Genomic DNA, 21,203 nt, shown 5'->3' on the forward strand with positions numbered 1-21,203 from the left:
TTATGTCCCCAAGTTCTCCTAAGCGTGCTTCTGAGAAGGTTTTGTTCTCAGTTCACACTGTTTTTCCTCCTTGGTTTTGGTAACAAGAACCTCTATCTGATTCTTGTTCCATTTACTTGTTTTTGTCACACTGCCAGAAAGTTCAGATCCGAAAGCAGCCAACTATTCATCTCTGAGTTGTCCTCTTTCTCCTTGATCTCTATCTTGGGTTTCATTTTCCTAGCTCTTTACAGCCTCTGCAATAGCTCACCTCAGTCCTTCCAGCATAAAAAAGGTGGGTGAGGGAAAACATTTAGAAAGAGCCTGCCTCAGTTTACTGATGCATACATATGTTTCTGAGCTGAGAACACATCCCAAGTGTTTTGATTTCAGGCTTGTGTGTTTCCTTGAATGACCGTGTCTCACTGGGCTGCTCAGGCAGTCAGGTCCTCCAGTGCCCCCTGTCACAACTGTAACCTCCTGCCCTGCATGCAGGAGTCTGAGCAGCTCTCACCACTCTCTGTTTGTTCTCACCAGTCCATTGGAGGAAACATCATCACCGCCAGCCCCATCTCTGATCTCAACCCGGTGTTCATGGCCAGTGGAGCCAAACTGACCCTCGTGTCTAGAGGTGAGCCCCTGAGGCAGAGATCTAGAAAGAATGGCTTGCAGGAGGAAAGTTTTACTACCTGGGTAATTTTCTAGGGAAACAAAGCCTCCAGTTCGGTGGTCCCCAGTGCTTTAAGATTTGGATTCATAGAAGTTGCAGTGGAATCAATTCACACTAGGGGCTGAGAGAGTTAAGCATCTTTTCTTTATTTTATTTTTTAAATTTAATATTTTTAATTAGTATACAAAGTAACAGATTTTCTTACAGCATTTTCATACATATTAGCTTTGGTTGGGCCTCTCCTCCATCTTCCTGTCCCCCACCCTGTCCTCGTTTTAACCTTTTACCCCCAATATTTCCCCTTCTACTTTATATCACATGTCTTCTTTTACTTATTTTACCCTGGTCCCTTAAAGGCCCTTGCTCATCATCATGGGTCCCTTCCTAATTTCCTAGCCTCTTCAAAGCACACATATATAACATTAGAAGCTGGGCACTTCAGAAGAGGGAAATTGCAGTGTTTGTCTTTCTGAGCCTGGATTGCCTCATTTAAAATGTTGTTTTCCAATTCTGTCCATTTTCTTGCAAATTTTGTAATTCCACTTTGGCCAATTAAAGTTCCATTTTCTCCATGTATCACATTTTTGTTAAGCATCCAGCTGTTGATAGACTTCAAGGCTGGTTCCATTTCCTTGATGTTATAAATAGAGCAGCAATAAACATGGGTGTTGGCCAGAAGGGATATTGTCATATGGGAGTTCTCGTTTCATTCTCTTGAAACCTCCACATTCATTTCTGTAGTCTTTTGTAGGTGATTCACAGTTAACTGGCCACCTGGATGAGGGTGGGCTGGGGCCAGAATATATGATAATTTCCTCTGCAATGAATTGTGACAACATGGGAGAACTACTATCTACCAGAAAAGCTTGTTAGAGACTTACCACCCAAGTTACATATGCCACACTACCCAAATGGTAGGAATCCTTCTGAAATCTAGTTCCTAGATGCCAGCTACCCAAAGGCAATCCTTGTCAGCTATCTTGGTGGAGGACCGTGAACAGGGGAGTGACACAACTCTTTCTTGCCCTTATTCTTACTTCACACTCAATGACTTTGCATGACTGTCTGAGCTTGGCCCTGGCAGATGTAGTTAGACCATAGAATGACATGTACCACAGACCAGTGCATCCTTCCCTCAAAAAAGATGATAGACATTGATGAGAACACGCTGTTTAAGGGCCTCAGAAGGGAACTCAGTTCCAATTTTGCCAGGTGCTTCCTCTGACCATGGCATCAGAGAGCACAGAGAGGAACTTGCCCCCCCCCCATGACTGTCCTCTGCTCCCAGTGTATCCCCAGCCTCACCCACATGTGGCTGTCATTGTCTCTTCTGCATATAGGCACCAAGAGAACTGTTCGGATGGACCATACCTTCTTCCCTGGCTACAGAAGAACTCTGCTCAGTCCAGAGGAGATACTGCTGTCCATTGAGATCCCCTACAGCCGGGAGGTAAGACAGTGGGAGTTGCTCCAGGCTCTGCCCAAACTATTCCACTGTTGGACTCCAGATAAGGAGCCAAAGATAGTCTCAGAACCATAGTTAGCATCTCTTAACTTTAACACTGATCTATTCTCACTAACTTTGCCTTTGATGAAGCAGCCCTATCATTTCTGGACAAGGAGAAGTTGCAGGGCATGGACTATGGGACTCAACAGTCAGACATGGGACCTAGAGGGGCTTGTCTCATCTGTCTGAGCCCCTGTTCCCTCTGTGTAAAGTAGGCACAATGTTACCTACTGTAGAGACTATAGGGAAGACTGAAGGGGACCAAACTCATGAGGTTTTTGGTAGATGTATGGAAGTCAATGGTGATCAACAACCAGTAGCTCACATTCCTGTCTTTTTGGTATTCCTGCCTTGTGCCAGTAATGTTATTTTCCCAAGTTCAAGTGTATAGGTCCTGCATGCCAGTGTAGAAGCTGCTATGGTGAGACCCCCATGGCTGACCTTGGACTTGCTAAGGTTTTGGCACTGACCTCACTCTGGCTAGCCACTGCTGGATTTTGGCTTTGTGAGCAGCTTTACTCACCTGTTTGGACAGATGTGTGTGTGTGGGGGGGCTTGACCTGTTGTAGCTCTCTCTTCTCAGCAGTCACCAATTGAGAACACATCCACAATAGACACATTACAAGAATGTTCTAGGCGAGGCCAGCAAAACAGCTGTCAGGACAGCTACGGGTTACAGGAAGTGCTCAGCTCGTGTGGGAAGGGTTCATCCTTGCAGATTTTGACCTCCTTAATGAGAATGCTAATTCAATTTGAGCAATTATGCCCCTGAGGTGGCCTCCTAATGATTTTCCAGCTTGTGTTTATAGACTATTTTCAGCAACGACTCTCAGAATTCTGAATTTCACAGATCACTAATTTTCTTTTTAATTGAGTAGGGACAGGGGATAGAGTCAGGCTTCATATGGCTCTGCTTTTATTTTTCAGAGATTTTATTTTTAAGAAAATCTATCATTTGATAAGAGAGAGGAGACATTATACTGTGAACTAGAAAGTTTTATCAAGAAGGGCACTGGTACCCGGACAGCTGGTGGCACCAGTGTGGCCCCAGGAGTGAACACACGGAACCACTGTCTGCTTTAGAACAGTTCAAGCTCGGGGCAAGGTGCTCCAGGCCAAGTCAGTGCCCAAGAATGATACCTGGGAGTCTCTATGGCTCCTTCAGAACAAAGGACCTTTGATGTTAATATAAATATGCAGACCCAGAGTGACCACAAAGCAGGGTGACCTGAGGAGCACACAACGTGGAAGGCAGATAGCACAGGAATTTTTTTCCTGGAAAGTGATTCATATTACCCTCCTCTCCATAGAAACAGATGTGGTTCAGATGCAGAAGAGAAGCATGCTTCTAGCATGAAGCAACAGTTGCCTCATAGCAGGACCCAGGCTCACAGGGACAAGGATCTCTATCTGCAGCACGCTGGTGGGAGGGACACATTACAGACATCTGGGAGCCACAGGAGAGGTGGTGTCACAGCCTGTACCACATCTCCCTGTCCCAGCTGGAGAGGCAGCATGCCAAGGAGTTCTCACTGAGGTCTCTGGAGGGACCAGTGGGTTCTGATATGACACCAGGATGGATTTCTGGTTATCTTTCTCCTTCAGCTGTTTGTTCTGTAGACACCATCCCATCCCCCAGTCACCTGACTGGCAGGGGAGTCCTGATCCTTTGCTGCTTCTGGGAATGTAACCTGGAACTTGCAAATATGTAGTCTAAGAATATATCTTGTCTTTGCTTCCCACTGATTTACAAGGCACAGACACATCCTCCCTACCTCTCCTGCCTTCTGTCTAATAGTCCCTATATTTCATGCTGGCCATTTGTTATGCTTGCAAACTGTGCAGAATGTCAATTCTTTTCTTTCTTTCTTTCTTTCTTTCTTTCTTTCTTTCTTTCTTTCTTTCTTTCTTTTTTTTTTTAGGGTGAGTTTTTCTCAGCCTTCAAGCAGGCCTCCCGAAGAGAAGATGACATTGCCAAGGTGACTAGTGGCATGAGAGTCCTGTTCAAGCCAGGGACCACTGAGGTGCAGGAACTGTCCCTTTGTTATGGAGGGATGGCCGACAGAACCATCTCAGCCCTCAAGACCACTCCCAGGCAGCTCTCCAGGTAAGCTGCCTGCACTGCCCCACTGGCTGCTGGGATGTTACTATGGCTGCTCCTGCTTCTGCTATTGCCATTGCTCCTTCTGGCGATGCTTCTAATGCTTCAGTCGTGACTACAGCTGCTGCTGGTCGCACAGCTGCTGTCATTCATTCTAATGAATGACTGCAGTGGAAGTATCTACTACTATTGCTCCCACGACTATTGCCACTGGCTCTTCTATTCTCAATCTATTATTGTGAATACAGACATTGGTAACCCTATGGTAGGGGTTATTTTTATTAGCATTACTGCTGCTACTCCTCTTCCTACTGCTAGTGCTGTTGGCACCATTACAAGCTGTGAGTACCGTTAATGCTGTTGCTGCTAGCAGCATGCTGATGCTGTTACTATGGCTACTTTCTGCCATCACTGTTACTCCCACTACACTGCTGTCACAGCTGCTGCTACTGTTACTACCGATAGTAGCATTATTGCCATCACTACTACCAACTCTATAGTAGCAGCATCTTTGGTGCCATTCTTACTGATGCCACTGCTTTCTACTATTTCTGCTTTGGTCCCCAGTGTTACTGTAACTATGGTTACCACCATGCTGCTTATGGCCATTAGAAGTATTACAACCAAGAGTATTACTGCTGCTGCTGGCGGTGTCACCATTATCTCTACTATCAGTATTACTGTTACTTTTATTATTTCCACTACCACTGGTATTCACATTCTTATTATTAATCCTACTGGGCTGCCACATGGCAGCAGTTATGCCAGGTGCTTCATCAGTGTTATCTTATGTGAGTGATCCTTACAATGACTACATAGAAGAGAGACCTTGAAATTTGATTCCTTGGCTCTACCACTAACCAGATGAGGAACAGAAGTCCTATTAATTAGTCCCTCTATGCCAAAATTTCTCAGTGATAAAATGGGCATTAGACTTTTCCCTACTGTAATGTTAACATTGCCTAGTACATTATAAGAACCTAAAGTAACTATTATTTTTGGGATTTAAAAAAATATGTACAAGTGATACTATATAAACCAAACAGGTTATATTTAGGAATATATATATATATATATATATATATATATATATATATATATATGCATGCAATAACAATTCATGAGAAAAGGGGACATAAATTTGAAGGAGAGTGGGGAGGGCTATATGAGAGGGTTTGGAGAAAGGAAAAGGAAGGAAGAAATGTAATTATATTATAATCTCAAAAATTAAAAAAATAATATCTATTTATATAGATATCTATCTAGATCTATCTATCTGTCTATCGTCTATCTATCAACTATCTATGATTAGGGGACCAAGGCATCAGAAGGCAGAATAGTTTGCCTGCAGTTGTGCAATTCATGGCATTGAGTCAAAGCCTGAACCCAGGCTTATTTGGCACAGGCCTTGGGTGTTACACTCCACACTGAGTGGTGGAGATGGGTGGGAGGAAGAAAGCCCACATTCTGCTCTCTTCCAGGTCCTGGAATGAGGAGTTGCTGCAGGATGTGTGTGCTGGCCTGGCCGAGGAGCTGCACCTGGCCCCCAATGCCCCTGGTGGTATGGTGGAGTTCCGGCGCACCCTCACCCTCAGCTTCTTCTTCAAGTTCTACCTGACGGTACTCCAGAAGCTGGGCAGAGTGAACCCTGAGAATGTGAGTATAGGGCAGAGTCTCTTCAGCACTGTTTGGGGACTCAGCAGGCTGGGCTGGATGGCAAAGTTGCTCCTCCCCTTTCATCATCTGAGAGCAGAAGAGCAGGGTCAAGACAACCTGGGGACAGTGACACCACCTCAAGCCTGTCTTTGGGCCTGTAGGTATCACTTTCTAGGCAGATTTAGAATCATGATTAGTAAAGGGATTTATACCCCAGCTTGCTCTTCTTGTAATATAGAGACTGTCTTCCATATTATTAAATACTTCCAGAGTAATGAGGAATAAGGAAGACTTTAAGGAAGGCTTGGGGTGGGGTGATATTCCAACAAAGAGCAGGTTGCATACATGTGGAAAGTCAGAGGTATAGGAGAAGGTAGTAGGCATTCAGGGCACAGGATCAAGGTGGCTGGGGATGTAGTTGGTATGGTTATTGAACACTGAGTCCCAAGAGCCCACATTTGAATTTTGAGAAAGATCTGGCATAATACTCGAAACTCTAGGATGAGGGGGTGGGGGATGGGGGATGAAGGGATGGGGGATGAGGGGATGGGGGATGGGGATGGGGATGGGGAAAAAGGGGATGGGGGATAGGGGGTGGGGGATGAGGGGATGGGGGGGATGAGGAGATGGGGATGAAGGGATGGGGATGAGGGGATGGGGGATGGGATGAGGAGATGGGGGGGGATGAGGAGATGGGGATGGGGAATGAGGGGATGGGAGATGAGGGGATGGGGGATGGGGGACTATGGGATGGGGGTTGGGGATGAGGGGATGGGAGAAGACTCATCATCTTCATTACTTGTGGATGGAAGGAGGAAAACAATGTGACATAGTCCTAGCCTCCTCTGTTACCTCACTTCCACAGGTGTGTGGTAAGCTGGACCCCACCTTTGCCAGTGCCACTCTGCTCTTTCAGAAGGACCCTCCAGCTAACGTCCAGCTTTTCCAAGTGAGTACACATGGCATGTTTAATATCAGGGCCCCCACAGCCACATGTGATGGCTCATGGCTGAGCTTTGGCAAATGACTAACTTGAATGGCATGCAGAGGCTTCCCGTCCCTCACCCTGTGCTTGAACATCCAGGGATGAGCACCAGGGTTGTGTTGTTGCTTCTTGTCCTTGTTTGCCTGTTTCTCTCTTAGGGCTGGGTGCTAAACTACATCTGTTCCTTAGGGAAAAGAAAAATCTATTCTGTCTTTCCTGACCCCTAATGTGCCAATCTAAAAGTCTTCTTGAAGATGCATGTATGGATGAGCATATGCAAAAAAAGACGTCATTCTAACAAGTTTTGGGGATGTACTAGGTGAAATGTCAGCACATTTCAGATTTTGCAAGCCATAACAGTGTATTATCATGTGTAAGTGGTCACTGTAGCAAAAACAGCTGTAAACTTATAAATGAATGAGGGGCTGGGGTACAGTTCAGTTGGTAGAGTGCTTGTGTATGCACTAGGCCCTACATTCAGTCCCCAGAACCACAGAAAAGAGCTGTGGAGGAGCATCCCTGGCATCCCAGCATTTGGGAGGTAGAAGCAGGGGGATCAGGAGGAGTTTGAAGCTGTCTTCAGCTACATAGAAAATTGGAGTACCACCCAGGAAACAGGAGGCTCTGTCTCTTAAAAACAACACAAACCATTCAAATGAATAAGTTCAGTAACTATTTATAGAATCAAACACTGGCTGCAATTTACTGAGCCGAAAGTTGGTGGCCCACAGATGAACTCTAGGGCATGGCTGCCTGATCAGAATCCAAAGTTTGTCCTGTCTTTATTCTGTAACCTTGGACAAACCACCTCTGTGCTTCTTAGGAAAGTCAATTAGGTACACAAGTGGCTAATGATGGACTTGTTTAACAGTATGCAGGAGAGGGAGGACTGAAGTGTGTTTGCTGGGCTGCCTGCCCAGTGCTAGAGCATTGGCCTGGCAAGGATAAAACCTTGGATCTATCCCTAGTAACAAAAAATAAAATTAGACCACTTAAAAGTCTGTGGCTCATAAAAATGCTCAGTAAGTATTAGACGCTTTACTACTCTGAAAAACAAATAAGATAGAAATTGATTATAAAGTTAATAAAACATTCTGGGAACTACAGTAAAGTATGAACAAGGAAATAAAAGTCACCTGAAAATCTCACCTCCAAGAGAAAGTCATTGTATTTTTGTTTATTTCTATTTTTCTTCTGCTTATGTGGATAAACATACTTGATGTTAGCAGCATGTGCTATTTTTTATAAAATCAATCAACATACACACATATAGAATGTTTTATGCTTAATATAAGCATTCTTTCTTTTGTTTTAAATTCTTCAAAAGTATGTTTTAATGGTTGCATACTATTCCACTGTACAGATACAGTATAACCCAATTTTCAGCTAATGCATATTTAGCTTCTTTTGCTGTTTCTTCATATGTTTATACTATGAGTACCTTGCCAGTGACTTTTTAGGTACCCTCTGGCTTTCCCTAGTTTTCAGTGTCCCATGGGCCTGGTAGAGGAACAGTGTCCTCCAAAGCCTGACTAGTGACCATATTATTTCAGGAGGTGCCAAAGGATCAGTCTGAGGAGGACATGGTGGGCCGGCCCCTCCCTCACCTGGCTGCTGAAATGCAGGCCTCAGGACAGGCTGTGTATTGCGACGACATTCCCAGATATGAGAACGAGCTGTCTCTGAAGCTGGTCACCAGCACCCGGGCCCATGCTAAGATCACGTGAGTATTGTCTCCCAGGGAGTCTGTGAGAAGCATGGAGGCCCCTTGAGGATTCCCTGTCCTAGATCAGAGGCAGGAAGTCCTGGTAAACTCATCAGAGAGCAGCAGGAAGACTTAGGCTCCACAAATGGTATCTGAAGTTCTCCTGGAGGGAGGGGAAGAGGGCAGGAGGACAGTCTGGGAGTTGAGCAGGGAGGTCACCCTTGGCCTGAAAAGCCCTGAGTGTAGATGACAAGCTCCTAACAGGACCAGGTCAGACTTACATTCAGAGCTTGGGCTGAACCATGCAGAACTTAAAAAAAAAATGTAGCTGACACTATAGGAAGGAACCTAGCCTTAGCTCCACAAAGCTGGGATTGGATCCTGGAAGAGCTACAGGGCAGGTGTAGCTGCTGAGACCCCTATCTGCTTTGGAGTTTGTAACAGGGTGTTTGTAGGGCTCCCAAATGTGTCTACACAGCACACCTAGCAGAGAACAGCCATACCTGTTAGATACTAAAAGCCAATCAGCAAGAATTACTACTAAAGCAACAGTCATGGTAAACATAGTGCTTAACACTGAACATAGATAGCACCTGGTGCTTACCACCTAGTTTTACACATTTTACATATATTGGCTCATTTGTAGATGGAGTTTTGGTTCTGCCTGGTCTCACAGCTATTTAGCCCCAAATAAACACACAAGGATTTATATTAATTATAAACTGTTTGGCCAATGGCTCAGGCTTCTTATTGGCTAGCTCTCTCTTAATTATTAACCCATTTCTAATAATCTAAGTGTTTCCACGTGGTCTTATCTTGCCAGAGAATGCTCCAGCATTTTACTCTTTCAGTGGCTACATGGTGTTTCTCTTGCAGCTTCTCTCTGCCTTCTCTCCCTAGAATTCTCCTCTGGTAGCCCCACCTATGTGTCCTGCTTGGCTATTAGCTAATCAGTGTTTTATTCAGCAGCCAATAAGAGAAACATATATTCATAGCAAACAGAAGGACACTCCCCCACCCCTTAACTTACTCTTCACAACAAACCTGTAGGCAGGTGCAGCAGAGAACTAAGGCATAAGCAGGAGGAGCTTCTTGCCCCAGACGTGTGATTGGCAGGTGGTAGGGGCTATGTTTGAGACTAAGGAGCATTAGGATCTGCCGCTATGACACCTCGGGATGTTTATAGTCAGACACTGAGCTTCATCTTCTGGTGGCACTGGACATAGCCTGTGGCTGGGCAGAATACCCAGGAATCTCTCTCTCTCAGGCCCTGCCTTGGGGCAGACCCGGGCTTCCCTGTCAATCTTTCCTTGCTGGGGTTCCTAACCTAGATCATGGTGAGCTAGATACAAAATACCTAATGAGGTAATCAACTTTTCCAGGCCTTGGGGGAAGTATTTCAGTTAATTGACAGCCAGGGCTAGAGGTGAGTCCTTTTGCTTGGTACTTGTCTTGAGCCCATGTTAACAGTGCCATGACTCATATTGTCTACACTCCAGTATCCCCCATCCCATCAGTGTGTGAATGGATGGGTTGGAAGGGTGAAGTTTCATTACCTGGCGGCATCCTCATCGCTGCTCTTGGTTCTAATCCCAGATACGTTGCTTTCTGGCTGGGTGACTTTGGACAAATTACTTGACTCTCCCAATCTTTCATTTCCTTAACTGTAATATGGGGATAACGGTAATTGCTTTTTTGTTTTGGTTTTTCTTTTAAATGAGGATTAACTGTTTCAGAGATGATTCTTGCAAGGCACTTCCTAGAACTTTACCCGAGTTGCCTCTGCTCTGTAGTCTGTTAAACTTGGTCAACTGCAGCATCATCTTTCTAGGTCAGCATTGCCTAATTGTGTGTAGGATGCCCTGATATAGGCACAGCACTATTAATGCATGAAATTGTCTGTGAGTACATGTCCAAAGCCACTGTATCCATGGCATAGCCTAAGTCCCAAAGTGCTTGTTCCAGTGAGATATATTTTAACTAGAGCCTTCCAGAGTTATTGCTGCTCTCTTTGATAAGGCTCCCTGTACTTGGAGTCCAGACTAGGACTAACATCTGATACGTGGTCATCTTATCCACCCTATGTCCCCTGTGGCATTTGGCACAATAGCCTCACTGTGGAAGGCACTCAATCATCATTTTCAGAATAGGATAGAAATAAGTTATGATCTAAAGCGAAGAGGACAGAGATGGGAGGACTGCGGGTAGAGGAAGGATAATTGAATGAGACAGGCTGTTCAGGCCAGATGATGTGTCTCCTGCCTTAGTTTGCTGACCTGGCTCCTCACTCTGTTTATTCCCCAGGTCCATAGACACTTCAGAAGCCAAGAAGGTGCCAGGGTTTGTTTGCTTCCTCACTAAAGAAGATATTCCTAGTAGTAATGAAACTGGCATTTTCAACGATGAAACTGTCTTTGCAACTGATAAGGTATATTTGAACTTGTCATCAGAAATAACTGGAATAAATACAATGGTTTTAATGTGTACTCATTGTCCCAAATTCCTAATATTGCATCTAGTGTGGTCATCATGTAATTGGTCAGTATTTGGGATAATCCACAAAGGAACAGGATATGTTATTTGGTTATTTAATTGATGACTACTATTCTGGCATAATAGGAGACTGTGCCAAAATGACAGGAGAACAAGGCTGGTGACTATATATGAGTCAACAACCAGGATTGTAATGTCTAGTGCTAATCTCTTTTACAAGAAAATAAGAGTACATTAAATAAACTAACTAGGAAAGAGCTCAAAATCCCACCACTAGGTATAGACAATCCACTCTTATGAGAGTTCATTTACTGATTTCAAGTATATAAAAACTGCAATAATAACATCTCCAAGCTCTGAAGACAGTTGCTACAAAACTCCTTATGCTTCAATCTCTGGATAGCTCCCAGATGCTCATTTTATAATTCCAATACTGATTAAAGGTTGCAAATTAGATTCGAGTAGGTGTTGCTGAAGGCTAATCACTATTTAAAAAAATATTACTGTGAGGGTGAAAGCAAAGGATGAAACCCTGCAAACACAAGGACTCCAACGGCATTTATGAAAGAAAATACATAAAGTGTTTGGTAGAAGAACAAATTACTTTATCAATGTCTAGAGTCCCAGGAGTACTCCAACATTTTAGAGTCAACTAAGTACAAACAGGTCAATACTGCAGAACCAGTTAGGCCTGTATTTATTGGTCTTTCAGAGGTAACTTCCAGAGGCTTGCATGTCAAGCGTTGCTTGTTATTAGAAAACCTTGCATCTTAATATGATCAGCTATATAATCACTATTACTCATTTATTTTCTGATGAGTATTTGATTAAAATTATCCATGCAGGAGATCCATTATGAGCTCTGTAGGAGATGCTTGGTCTTTTTATGTGCTTGTGCAAACATGAAGACTCGAGTTTATATCCCCAGCACCCATGTAAAACACAAGCTGTTGTGACACTCATATATAATCTAGATAGGCAGATCCCTGAAGCTCACTGGCCAGTCAGTCTAGCCAATCTCTGAGCTCCAGACTTGGTGAGAGACCCTGTCTCAAAAATAAGGTATAGAACAACTGAGGAAGATATCTGATGCTGACCTCTGACCTCCGCAAGCATGTGCACACACACATACACATGAGCATGTACAAGCACGTGTCATTAAAGGGAAGCAATAATCACTATAAATTGAAAACTGGTGTCATCATGTCTCAACCAGTGTTTGTGACCTGCAGCTTAGGAGCATCTCGAACAGTGTTTCTCAGCCTTCCTCACGCTGCAACCCTTTAATAAGATTCCCCATGTTGTGGTGACTTCCAATCATAAAATTATTTTGTTGCTACTGCATAGCCATAATTTTGCTACTGTTTTGAATTGTAATGTTGGTATCTGATTGCAGGATATTAGATATATGATCCCCCCTCAAGGGGTTGAGATGCACCAGTTGGGAACTGCTGATCTAGATGAAGTTGTAAGACACAAGTGTGGATTTTGAGAAGGCTTGACATGAAAGAAAGTGGTCTGGTGGAAAGATACTGAAGCTGAGAGACAAGACCAATATTTAGTTAGTTGAGATCTAGCCATTATCCCGAGTCTGTTTTCATCTTTAAAAAAATTTTAAAATTTATTTTTATTTTATGTGTCTGAGTGTTTTGCCTGTTTATATATCTGTGTACCACATGCATGCCCAGTACCTGCAGAGGTCAGAAGATTCCCTGGAACTGGATTTATGGAAGGATGTGAGCCTCCATGTGGGTGCTGGGACTAGAACCCAGATCCTCTGCAAGAGCAACAAGTGCCCTTAATCACTAAGCCATCTCCCCATTGACATACAGATGCTGGGACCATGCCTTCCATTTGGCTCATGACGGACAATGGCAGCCATTGTCCACATCATCTTCTCTGCATGTTCTCAATAAGCTACCAGAGTGAAAATACAAGAATCGGGCACTAAGCTGAAATCTCTTTCTATTGTGGTGCCAGTGATCTTGTGAGGAGGCACATGGCCTCAGTGAGGAGGGTCAGAGAATGGCAAGGCATGAGGGCATTCCAAAAATGTGCTCTGACTGAAGGGTGGGGACCACTTTTGCCCTTTTTGGAATATCCAAAAAATTTTGCTTCTTGGGGAACTTCATGTTCTTTAACAGCCTGTCTTGGTCTTAGGTTACTTGTGTTGGGCACATCATTGGTGCTGTGGTTGCTGACACCCCAGAACATGCCCAGAGAGCTGCTAGAGAGGTGAAAATCACCTATGAAGACCTTCCAGCCATCATCACAATTGAGGTAACTGGAATGGGCTGCTCATGTAGAGGAGTCATCGTTTATCCCCAGACATTCCTTTGGAGGATCCTCTAGAGAAGGAAGCTTCCAGTGTGAGCAGTACATGAATGTTTGGCTACAGTTGGCACCCAGCTTCCCTCAGTTCTGTTTAAATTATATCAGTTCTTCAGGTTTCCAATGGTGCATGAGCATAGCCCACAAACACACAGCTTTGCACCGTCAGTACAATATTCAAATCACATATGATATCCAACATTGCACTTGAAAGTCAAGTTTGTGCTAGATGGTTTTTCCCAACTGTAAGCCAATATAGGCTTTCAGAATTTGTTTAAGGTCAGCCAGTTGAAGCTATGCTGCTCACTCAGCGTGTTAGCATATGACATATTCAATATGATAGATTTACTGGGATGCAATCCTACCATAAGTTAAGAGGCATCGGCAAATGGATTTTATAATTCCTTCCATCCCTAGAGTTTATGCTCCTGGGAAACCTTATGTTTCACCATCCTGGGTTCAGTCGACTAATGGCCAAACTGAGCTCCTCTTGCCCCACATTTCAGCTGCAGTTGGTTACTCTGGGGAGTCTTTGCTTTTCCAGAAGACTCAGAGCTGCCCATCTCCAATCAAGGAGACATACAGAACATGATTCCCTGAGCTCCAGTAGAGCATGCTTTACGATTATGAATGAAAGCATAGACACACATTTGTGAAGAGAGAAGCAGCAATTCAGAAATCCCCTCTCTTTCTGGTCAGAACCACTTTCCCATCACCCCTTCCCTGCAAAGGCCATGTTACTGAAGTTTTGTCTTTTGACCCTCAGGATGCTGTAAAGAACAACTCCTTTTATGGCCCTGAGATAAAAATTGAGAAAGGCGATCTCAAGAAAGGCTTTTCTGAAGCTGACAATGTGGTGTCAGGTATAGCAGCACCATGTGGCAGAAGGGATGGGGACATTGGTTTGTCAATTAAATCCTAGAGATGCACACAGAGGCCTGGAGAAGGCAAGTGGTTGATTGAGTTTTCTAATGTAAGGTGCCCTCTGATGTTTGGAATGGAATTGTAGGCAGATGGCAGGGATGGAGCCTTCCTCATTTTACCTTCATTCTCCAATCTCTGGGTTGGATGTACCTAAATGATCTTACAGTATGTATGTCTTTGGAAGCTTGTGTAGAGAGGACAATGGCCACAGATGTATCCAGCTTTGGGACAAATTCCACACTCACCCCAGATGCCTGAAGATGATTCTTACCCATCCTCTGTGAGCTTCTGCCCCTCCCCCTGTTCCCTGAACTCTGACTTTATGAATTAGGTACACAGATCCCAGCAAGGCAAGGCTACCTAATAGCCCACTTGGAATACCTTTCTACTTTGACTCTTGGGCCTTGCTAAGTCACCAGCAGGCTAATTAATTCTCCACCAGGACTGATCACTTGCAATCATATTTGCCTATTTCTTTCTTACCTTTCCCAAAACTTTACAATGATCATGCTAGAAATCCCACATGCCCAATGGCTGCAATGAGAAGACTGTATTTAATGTTCTTCCAGCTTTGATGGGAGGAGGGTTGGAGGAACAGATGTAACTCCCAGAGTGCTAGGACTTTGAGACTCTTTCTCACCCCAGTTGGGAAACCCAGAAGTCACCTGGCCAGCAGGTGGTTCCTTGGCTGAATTTTTTCTTTAGCAAATGTTCTAGTTTGCTTCTCAACTGCTGTGATAAAACACTGATTAGAAACACCTTGGGAGGAAAGGGTTTATTTGGATTATAGGTTCATTATCAAGGGAAGCCAAGGAGAGCCTAGACTCAGGAACTGAAGCAGCGATCATGGGAATGCTGCTAACTGGCATGCTTTCTTTGGCTTGCTCAGCTGCCTTCTTTATATAAACCAGGGCCACCTGCTCAGGAGTGGCACTGTTCACAGTGGGGGAGGTCTTCCTCTATTGATTACCAATGAAGAAAATTCCCCACAGATGTGTACACAAGACAATTTGATGGAGACAGTTCTTCAATAGAAGTTCCCTGTCTTCCCAGATGTGTCAAGTTGACAACCAAGATTAGCTACCACAGCAGGCATACCCCTCTATAAAACTGGGCTCATCAGGGATCTCTTGTTGCTTTTCCAGGAGAATTGTATATTGGTGGCCAGGAGCACTTCTACCTGGAGACCAACTGTACCATCGCTGTCCCAAAAGGCGAGGCAGGGGAGATGGAGCTCTTCGTGGGCACACAGAACACCATGAAAACCCAGGTCAGCTCAGAGTAGTTGTGGCAGTGACAAGAGAGCCCCTAGCAGACCAGGAGGACTGGGTAGAGAGTGGGAAGAAGTAGATAGGGCCCTGAGAAAGACATGAGTATTAGTCTAGGAACCAGACCCTGTCGCCACCAAGGTGTCATTGAACTGGTCATTTAACTTTTCTGCTTCGGTTTTCTCATGAGTAAGATAGAACTTGTGAGTGTCACCGCATCAGTTAGATGCATTTTAGTGCTTGCATGGGAGCCTAATTAAGTCTTTATTTCTATCATTTTGATGCTACGTGGCCTTGGTCAGGGCATATCCTACCCACATTTCTCATCTTTTAAAATCAAGTGTGGGGTTAAGTGGTAGTAACAGGAATCACAAACTTAGTAGCCACAGCTGGAATTTTCTTGATGGCCTGTAACATGATAGTGATTGCTCCTACCTTTCTGACCTAAAGGCTCTTGCTGAATGAGACAATGATTTGCTCTGAAATTATGCTGCTATTTTGCCTCTGTGGTTAAATACAAGTGTGTGAGTTGCCTGAGTTCAGTCTGCGGTGCCTAGTGAGTGCTGGACCCTGGCACCAGACAGCACTGGGAGGTGATGACAATTTTTATGCCAGGAATACTAGAATTTATAGTAGTGCTTAGACCCAGGTATGTTGGGCAGGTTGAGGTCAGGCCTGGAAAAAGCCCAGAGTTTGCATCAATGCAAGGATATATACTTTTTTCCTTTGCATAGAGCTTTGTTGCAAAAATGCTGGGCGTTCCAGATAACCGGATTGTAGTCCGAGTGAAGAGAATGGGAGGAGGCTTTGGAGGAAAAGAGACCCGGAGCACTGTGGTGTCCACAGCCGTGGCCTTGGCTGCATACAAGTGAGTTTCTAGGCCATTTTCTCCTATCACAATTAGATTCTCTGGGAAGTAGAATGAGGGCAGCTGGGTCAGGAAGGCCTTTTAGATTCTCCCCCTATTGAAAGTAATTGTCCCTGCTTTGAATTCTCAGTTTTCTGTGTTTCAAACTATTGGGCATAAGGGCAAGGGTAACCTAGGTAGTTTCTTCGAAAATCGACCCATGTATCCATGTCTGATTTTCCTTAATTAGCTGTAATCCTAAGAGTGTGGAGCCTAAGAGTGTGGAGAGGACTCAACCTGGCACTCTTTGTGTTGTTTATCATAGTACCTTCATTGTGAAGCTTAATGGTCAGATGAAAAGGAAGTCCTTCATCCTGTTTCACATCCCTGAGACTCACAGGGTTGGGCTGCTGGAGGCTCACAGGTGTCTAACCCTCTTGGTCTCTCCCTGCCCCAGGACAGGCCGCCCTGTACGCTGCATGCTAGACCGTGATGAGGACATGCTGATAACTGGTGGCAGACATCCCTTCCTGGCTAAATACAAGGTTCTTGGTCTTTTCTGTTTCCTTGGGTAGTATAAGCAGGTATGGTGGACCAGAGACAGACAGATATGGATCAGAGACAGACAGCCATAAGTTCTATTGAGGATGACTGTCTTTTCATCAGGTTGGCTTCATGAAGACTGGGAATATAGTGGCTCTGGAGGTGGCTCACTTCAGCAATGGTGGGAACACTGAGGATCTCTCTCGGAGTGTAAGTAGGATCAGTATGCCCAAGGGGTGATTGGGAGGCCAAGGGCATGCCCTTGGCATTGTTGTTTACTTGGGTTATCCATATATCTTATCTTATCCTGCCTATATATTTATGTAATATCTTAGTGATGCCTGTTGGGATAGGGAAAGTCCTCATACTGTATATTAATGTTGGGTTTCTGTCTCCCAGGATAGCATTGTGAATAATGTCAAACATGGTCCTTGGGTAGTTCTGTATTTAGCTACTGCCAAGGCTCCTTGAGTCATACAAATGGCAAGGATAAGACCAGAAGAAGTGCATATTCCTTTTACTGCCATAGTTTTGGCAGATGAGCTTGGAATACTTGGGTATTAAAGTAAAATAAACAGTAGGGCCAGCCAGGTAGTGCTCAGTAGGCAAAGGTGTTTGGCACCAAGCCTAGCCATCTGAGTCTAATCCTGGAACCCACATGGTGGAGAGAGCTGACTCTCACAAGTTGTCCTTTGACCTATACATGCATACTGTGACAATCCCCTCAAGTAAAACAATAAATGTAGCTTTTAAAAGGAAAAGAAAAAGGAAGGAAGTAGAGGCAATGGGTGAAATAAAAGCAATTGTGAGAATTATCAAATGTACCTTGCTGGTGGTACTTTCTAGAAGTCATTATCCTAATTTTATGACCTAATTTTAGACTAGTTACACCTCTATAGATTCCTATTTTTTTTAAGTAACAGTTCAGAAAAGGCTGGCTTCCATTATGCCTGTTGGGTCTCCCTCTATGCTAGGGGCTGATTAGTTCAGTCAGAAAACTTTGCATTCCCTACCTACTATTACAACTGTTCAAACCAGAATTTCTAGCCTTCTCACCATGTGTAGTATATTTTGGTGTTTTAGAGTAAATCAGGGTGACAAGCATGCAGTCTTTATCCCTAAAGATCATAAAAACTTGTAATTCAATTCCATAAATATACTTTGAGTACCTAGCTCTGAGGTGGTGGTGTGAAGAGACACTGGCATTGTTTCTGCCCCAAAGGAAAAAAAAACACAATAGGTGGGAAAAACAGAGAAAGGAGAAAACAGAAGGAAGGAAGTCGGAAAGGAAAAAGGGAAGGAAGGAATGAAGGAAAGAAGGAAAGGAGTTGATAGGATTGTAAAAGGAAGTAAAAATGGACTTGAGACAGAAGAACACACAAAGTAATTTATCTATGGGAAAATGAAACTACACTTGGGGAAGAAAACTAGAACCAAAGTGAAACAAGCAAGCAAAAGCAATGAAAGGCAGCATTTGTCTTCAGGAAGATTGGGCATTGCACCATAGAGAGAGAGCGGCATGCTGTAATGCTAGATGGTCCAAGAATGAAAATGAGCTCTTGTGAATTAAAACTGTAAGAGAGGTTGAAAGCAACCTGATGGCTCTCCCCTAAAGAGAAAACACCGCAGGGCATGAAAGAAAATACAAGAGAAATTGTGGACCAGTCCAGGAGGTGCAAGTAATTGACATTTCAGAAAACAAAGAGTGGGAACAAACAGTGGAAGAAACTGTCAAGAAACAATTTAAAAACCATCCCTAGACTAATGGACATAGATTTTAAGATTTAAAAAGACCATCTATAAAGAGCATAATAAAGGAAATTAGGCTCCCCATGGAATTTAGAAACCGGAAACTGAGTTTTAGAGTTTTTTTAGGAAGTTAAAAACACAGCTCTTTCCAGAGTTGGAAAGGGGTTTATTTTTCCTCAGTATTGGAGAACTAGGATGTAGCAGTAAATGCTTTCAAAATACAGTAGAAAATTAGTAAACTTACAATGCACAATCCTATTCAGAGCTGGGTAAGAGTGAGGGCACAGTAAATGCATACAGGCACTCTTCTATTTTAAAATTAAAATATGGTTACATCATTTCCTTTTTTTCCTTTCTCAACCCCTCCCTTGCTCTCTCTCAAGTTTATGGTCTCTTAAAAAATATTGTTTTACACACACACACATACACATACACATACATACAAATTCCTAGACATAGAAATACAACTTAGTCCGTATTATGTTACATACCCAATGGGGGCACTTCCCTGGGGAAGACTATTTCTTGTGCTCTCAGCATCCTTTAGTTACTGATAGTGCTTGCTCTAGGGTTGAGGCCCCATGAGATTTCCATCTTCCACACTGGCCTGTCTTATTATTGCCGTCACTGGTCTTGTTTAGGTAGCCATGTTGGTGAGGTATCTCAGATGTTTCTCAGACATTCAGTCCCACAGTAAAGTTCCTGTTCCTCTGGCTCTTATAATCTTTCTTCCCCCTTTTCAATGTTTGCCAAGCCTTAGACATACCAACACTCTTGAGAAAATATTGACAAATGTACTCCAAGAAAAGAGGGAGTGAAACTAAAAGGGAAAGACATGCGTTCCAGGAAGAGAAAGGGAATTGGGGATGCCATGAAGGAGACTCTAAAGTCAGCAGCTGAATGGTAGTTTTAGCAGGTAGCTGTTTTAAACTAGAGTAGACCAGTCAGCTCCAGGAATTCTATGAAACAAATAGAAAAATCTGATACAATTGAACAGATCAAGAGAAACTTTACAAGGGTTAATAATTTATACCTAGAAAACAAAACAATTGAGAAACTAAAGTCAGTAATTACCTTTCAGCTGGAAAATGAGAGAAAAGGAGAGAAAGAAATCACAATGTAACTGTTGGTAATGTATACAGATTTATAATATCAAACTGAGCATTGATTCATCCAAAATACAAGTATATTGAGAGATAGGAAGCTGGTGTGTCTGTGGGGAAAGGGGTCAAGGCAGGGATAAAACTTCAATTTTCCAAATTGGGAAGATACTATGAAAGTCTAAGCTGGGTGGTGGTGGCACACACCTTTAATCCCAGCACTCAGGAGGCAGAAGTTTGGGGCCAGCCTGGTCTACAGAGTGAGTTCCAGTACAGCCAGGGCTATACAGAGAAACCTTGTCTTGAAAAAACAAGGAGAGAGAGAGAGAGAGAGAGAGAGAGAGACAGAGAGACAGAGACACAGACACAGAGAGAGACAGAGAGAGAGACAGAGAGAGACAGAGAGAGAGAGAGATAGAGACAGAGAGATAGAGAGAGACAGACACACACACACAGTCTAAAACTGGAAAAGCAAGACACTGAAATATAAAAGTCCTTAGAGATACAGAAAGTTGAACTAAATATGTGAGAAAGGGGCCTGGGAACATGGTGCACAAGCGTGAGGACCTGAGTTCAATCCCCAGCTCCTACATAAAAGCCAGGCATAACAGCATTTGCCTGCAATCCTACCACTGGGGGACAGGGAGTGAGCAGCGACCAGTGGGTCCTTGGAGTTTAATGATCATCCCTTCTACAGAAATCCATGAGCTCCTAGTTCAGTGGGAAAGCCCAGTTCAGTTGGAAAGCCTTGTTCAGTGTGAAAGCCTGGTTCAGTGGGAAAGCCTGGTTCAGTGGGAAACCCTTGTTCAGTGGGAAACCTTATCTCAGAATTTAAGGTGAAGAGTGACCGAGGAACACATCAACATTGACCTCTGGCCTCCACATGCAGATGTACACATGCACAAACACTAGGACAACCAACCAACCAACCAACCAACCAACCAACCAACCAACCAACCATCTTGTAGAAGAAATAGATTTATAAATTATAGGTGGCTGATTCAGGAGAGTGGAGGAAGTAACATGGTCAGAGACCATGACTTAGAGATGGGGTGACTCTTTAAACTATAGTACAATTCTAATGGAGAGAAAGCAAATTTACAGTACTGGAGAGATGGCTCAGTGATTAAGAACATTGGTTCTTCCAGAGGACCAGTGTTCAGTTCCCAGAACTATGTCAGGTGACTCCCAACTCCAGTTTTGGGAGCTTTGGCAACCTCCTCTGTACACATGTACACATTCCCTCACATGGGCAGACACAGGCATACAGGCACTCAAATTTTTAAAAACAAATCAAATCTACAGTGGACCAAAAAAATCAACTTTTTATTTTTGAAAGAGGCAA

The 21,203-nt window shown here is 43.7% G+C and overlaps 1 protein-coding gene across 2 annotated transcripts in view; it reads left to right on the plus strand.

Annotated features, from left to right (window-relative positions):
* Window positions 1-21,203, plus strand: part of Xdh (xanthine dehydrogenase) — a 65,211-nt gene that overhangs the window by 29,221 nt on the left and 14,787 nt on the right. For both annotated transcript variants that reach the window (XM_027426102.2, XM_027426101.2), the window contains 13 exons: window positions 517-610; window positions 1,990-2,099; window positions 4,079-4,263; window positions 5,739-5,913; window positions 6,779-6,862; window positions 8,452-8,621; window positions 10,908-11,031; window positions 13,257-13,376; window positions 14,194-14,290; window positions 15,497-15,621; window positions 16,354-16,487; window positions 16,924-17,011; window positions 17,133-17,219. In XM_027426102.2, the coding sequence (XP_027281903.1) occupies window positions 517-610; window positions 1,990-2,099; window positions 4,079-4,263; window positions 5,739-5,913; window positions 6,779-6,862; window positions 8,452-8,621; window positions 10,908-11,031; window positions 13,257-13,376; window positions 14,194-14,290; window positions 15,497-15,621; window positions 16,354-16,487; window positions 16,924-17,011; window positions 17,133-17,219 (1,593 nt within the window). The remainder of the gene's footprint in view (window positions 1-516; window positions 611-1,989; window positions 2,100-4,078; window positions 4,264-5,738; window positions 5,914-6,778; window positions 6,863-8,451; window positions 8,622-10,907; window positions 11,032-13,256; window positions 13,377-14,193; window positions 14,291-15,496; window positions 15,622-16,353; window positions 16,488-16,923; window positions 17,012-17,132; window positions 17,220-21,203) is intronic.

The sequence above is a fragment of the Cricetulus griseus genome, chromosome 7 (assembly GCF_003668045.3).
Source record: "Cricetulus griseus strain 17A/GY chromosome 7, alternate assembly CriGri-PICRH-1.0, whole genome shotgun sequence".
Taxonomy (NCBI): Eukaryota; Metazoa; Chordata; class Mammalia; order Rodentia; family Cricetidae; genus Cricetulus; species Cricetulus griseus.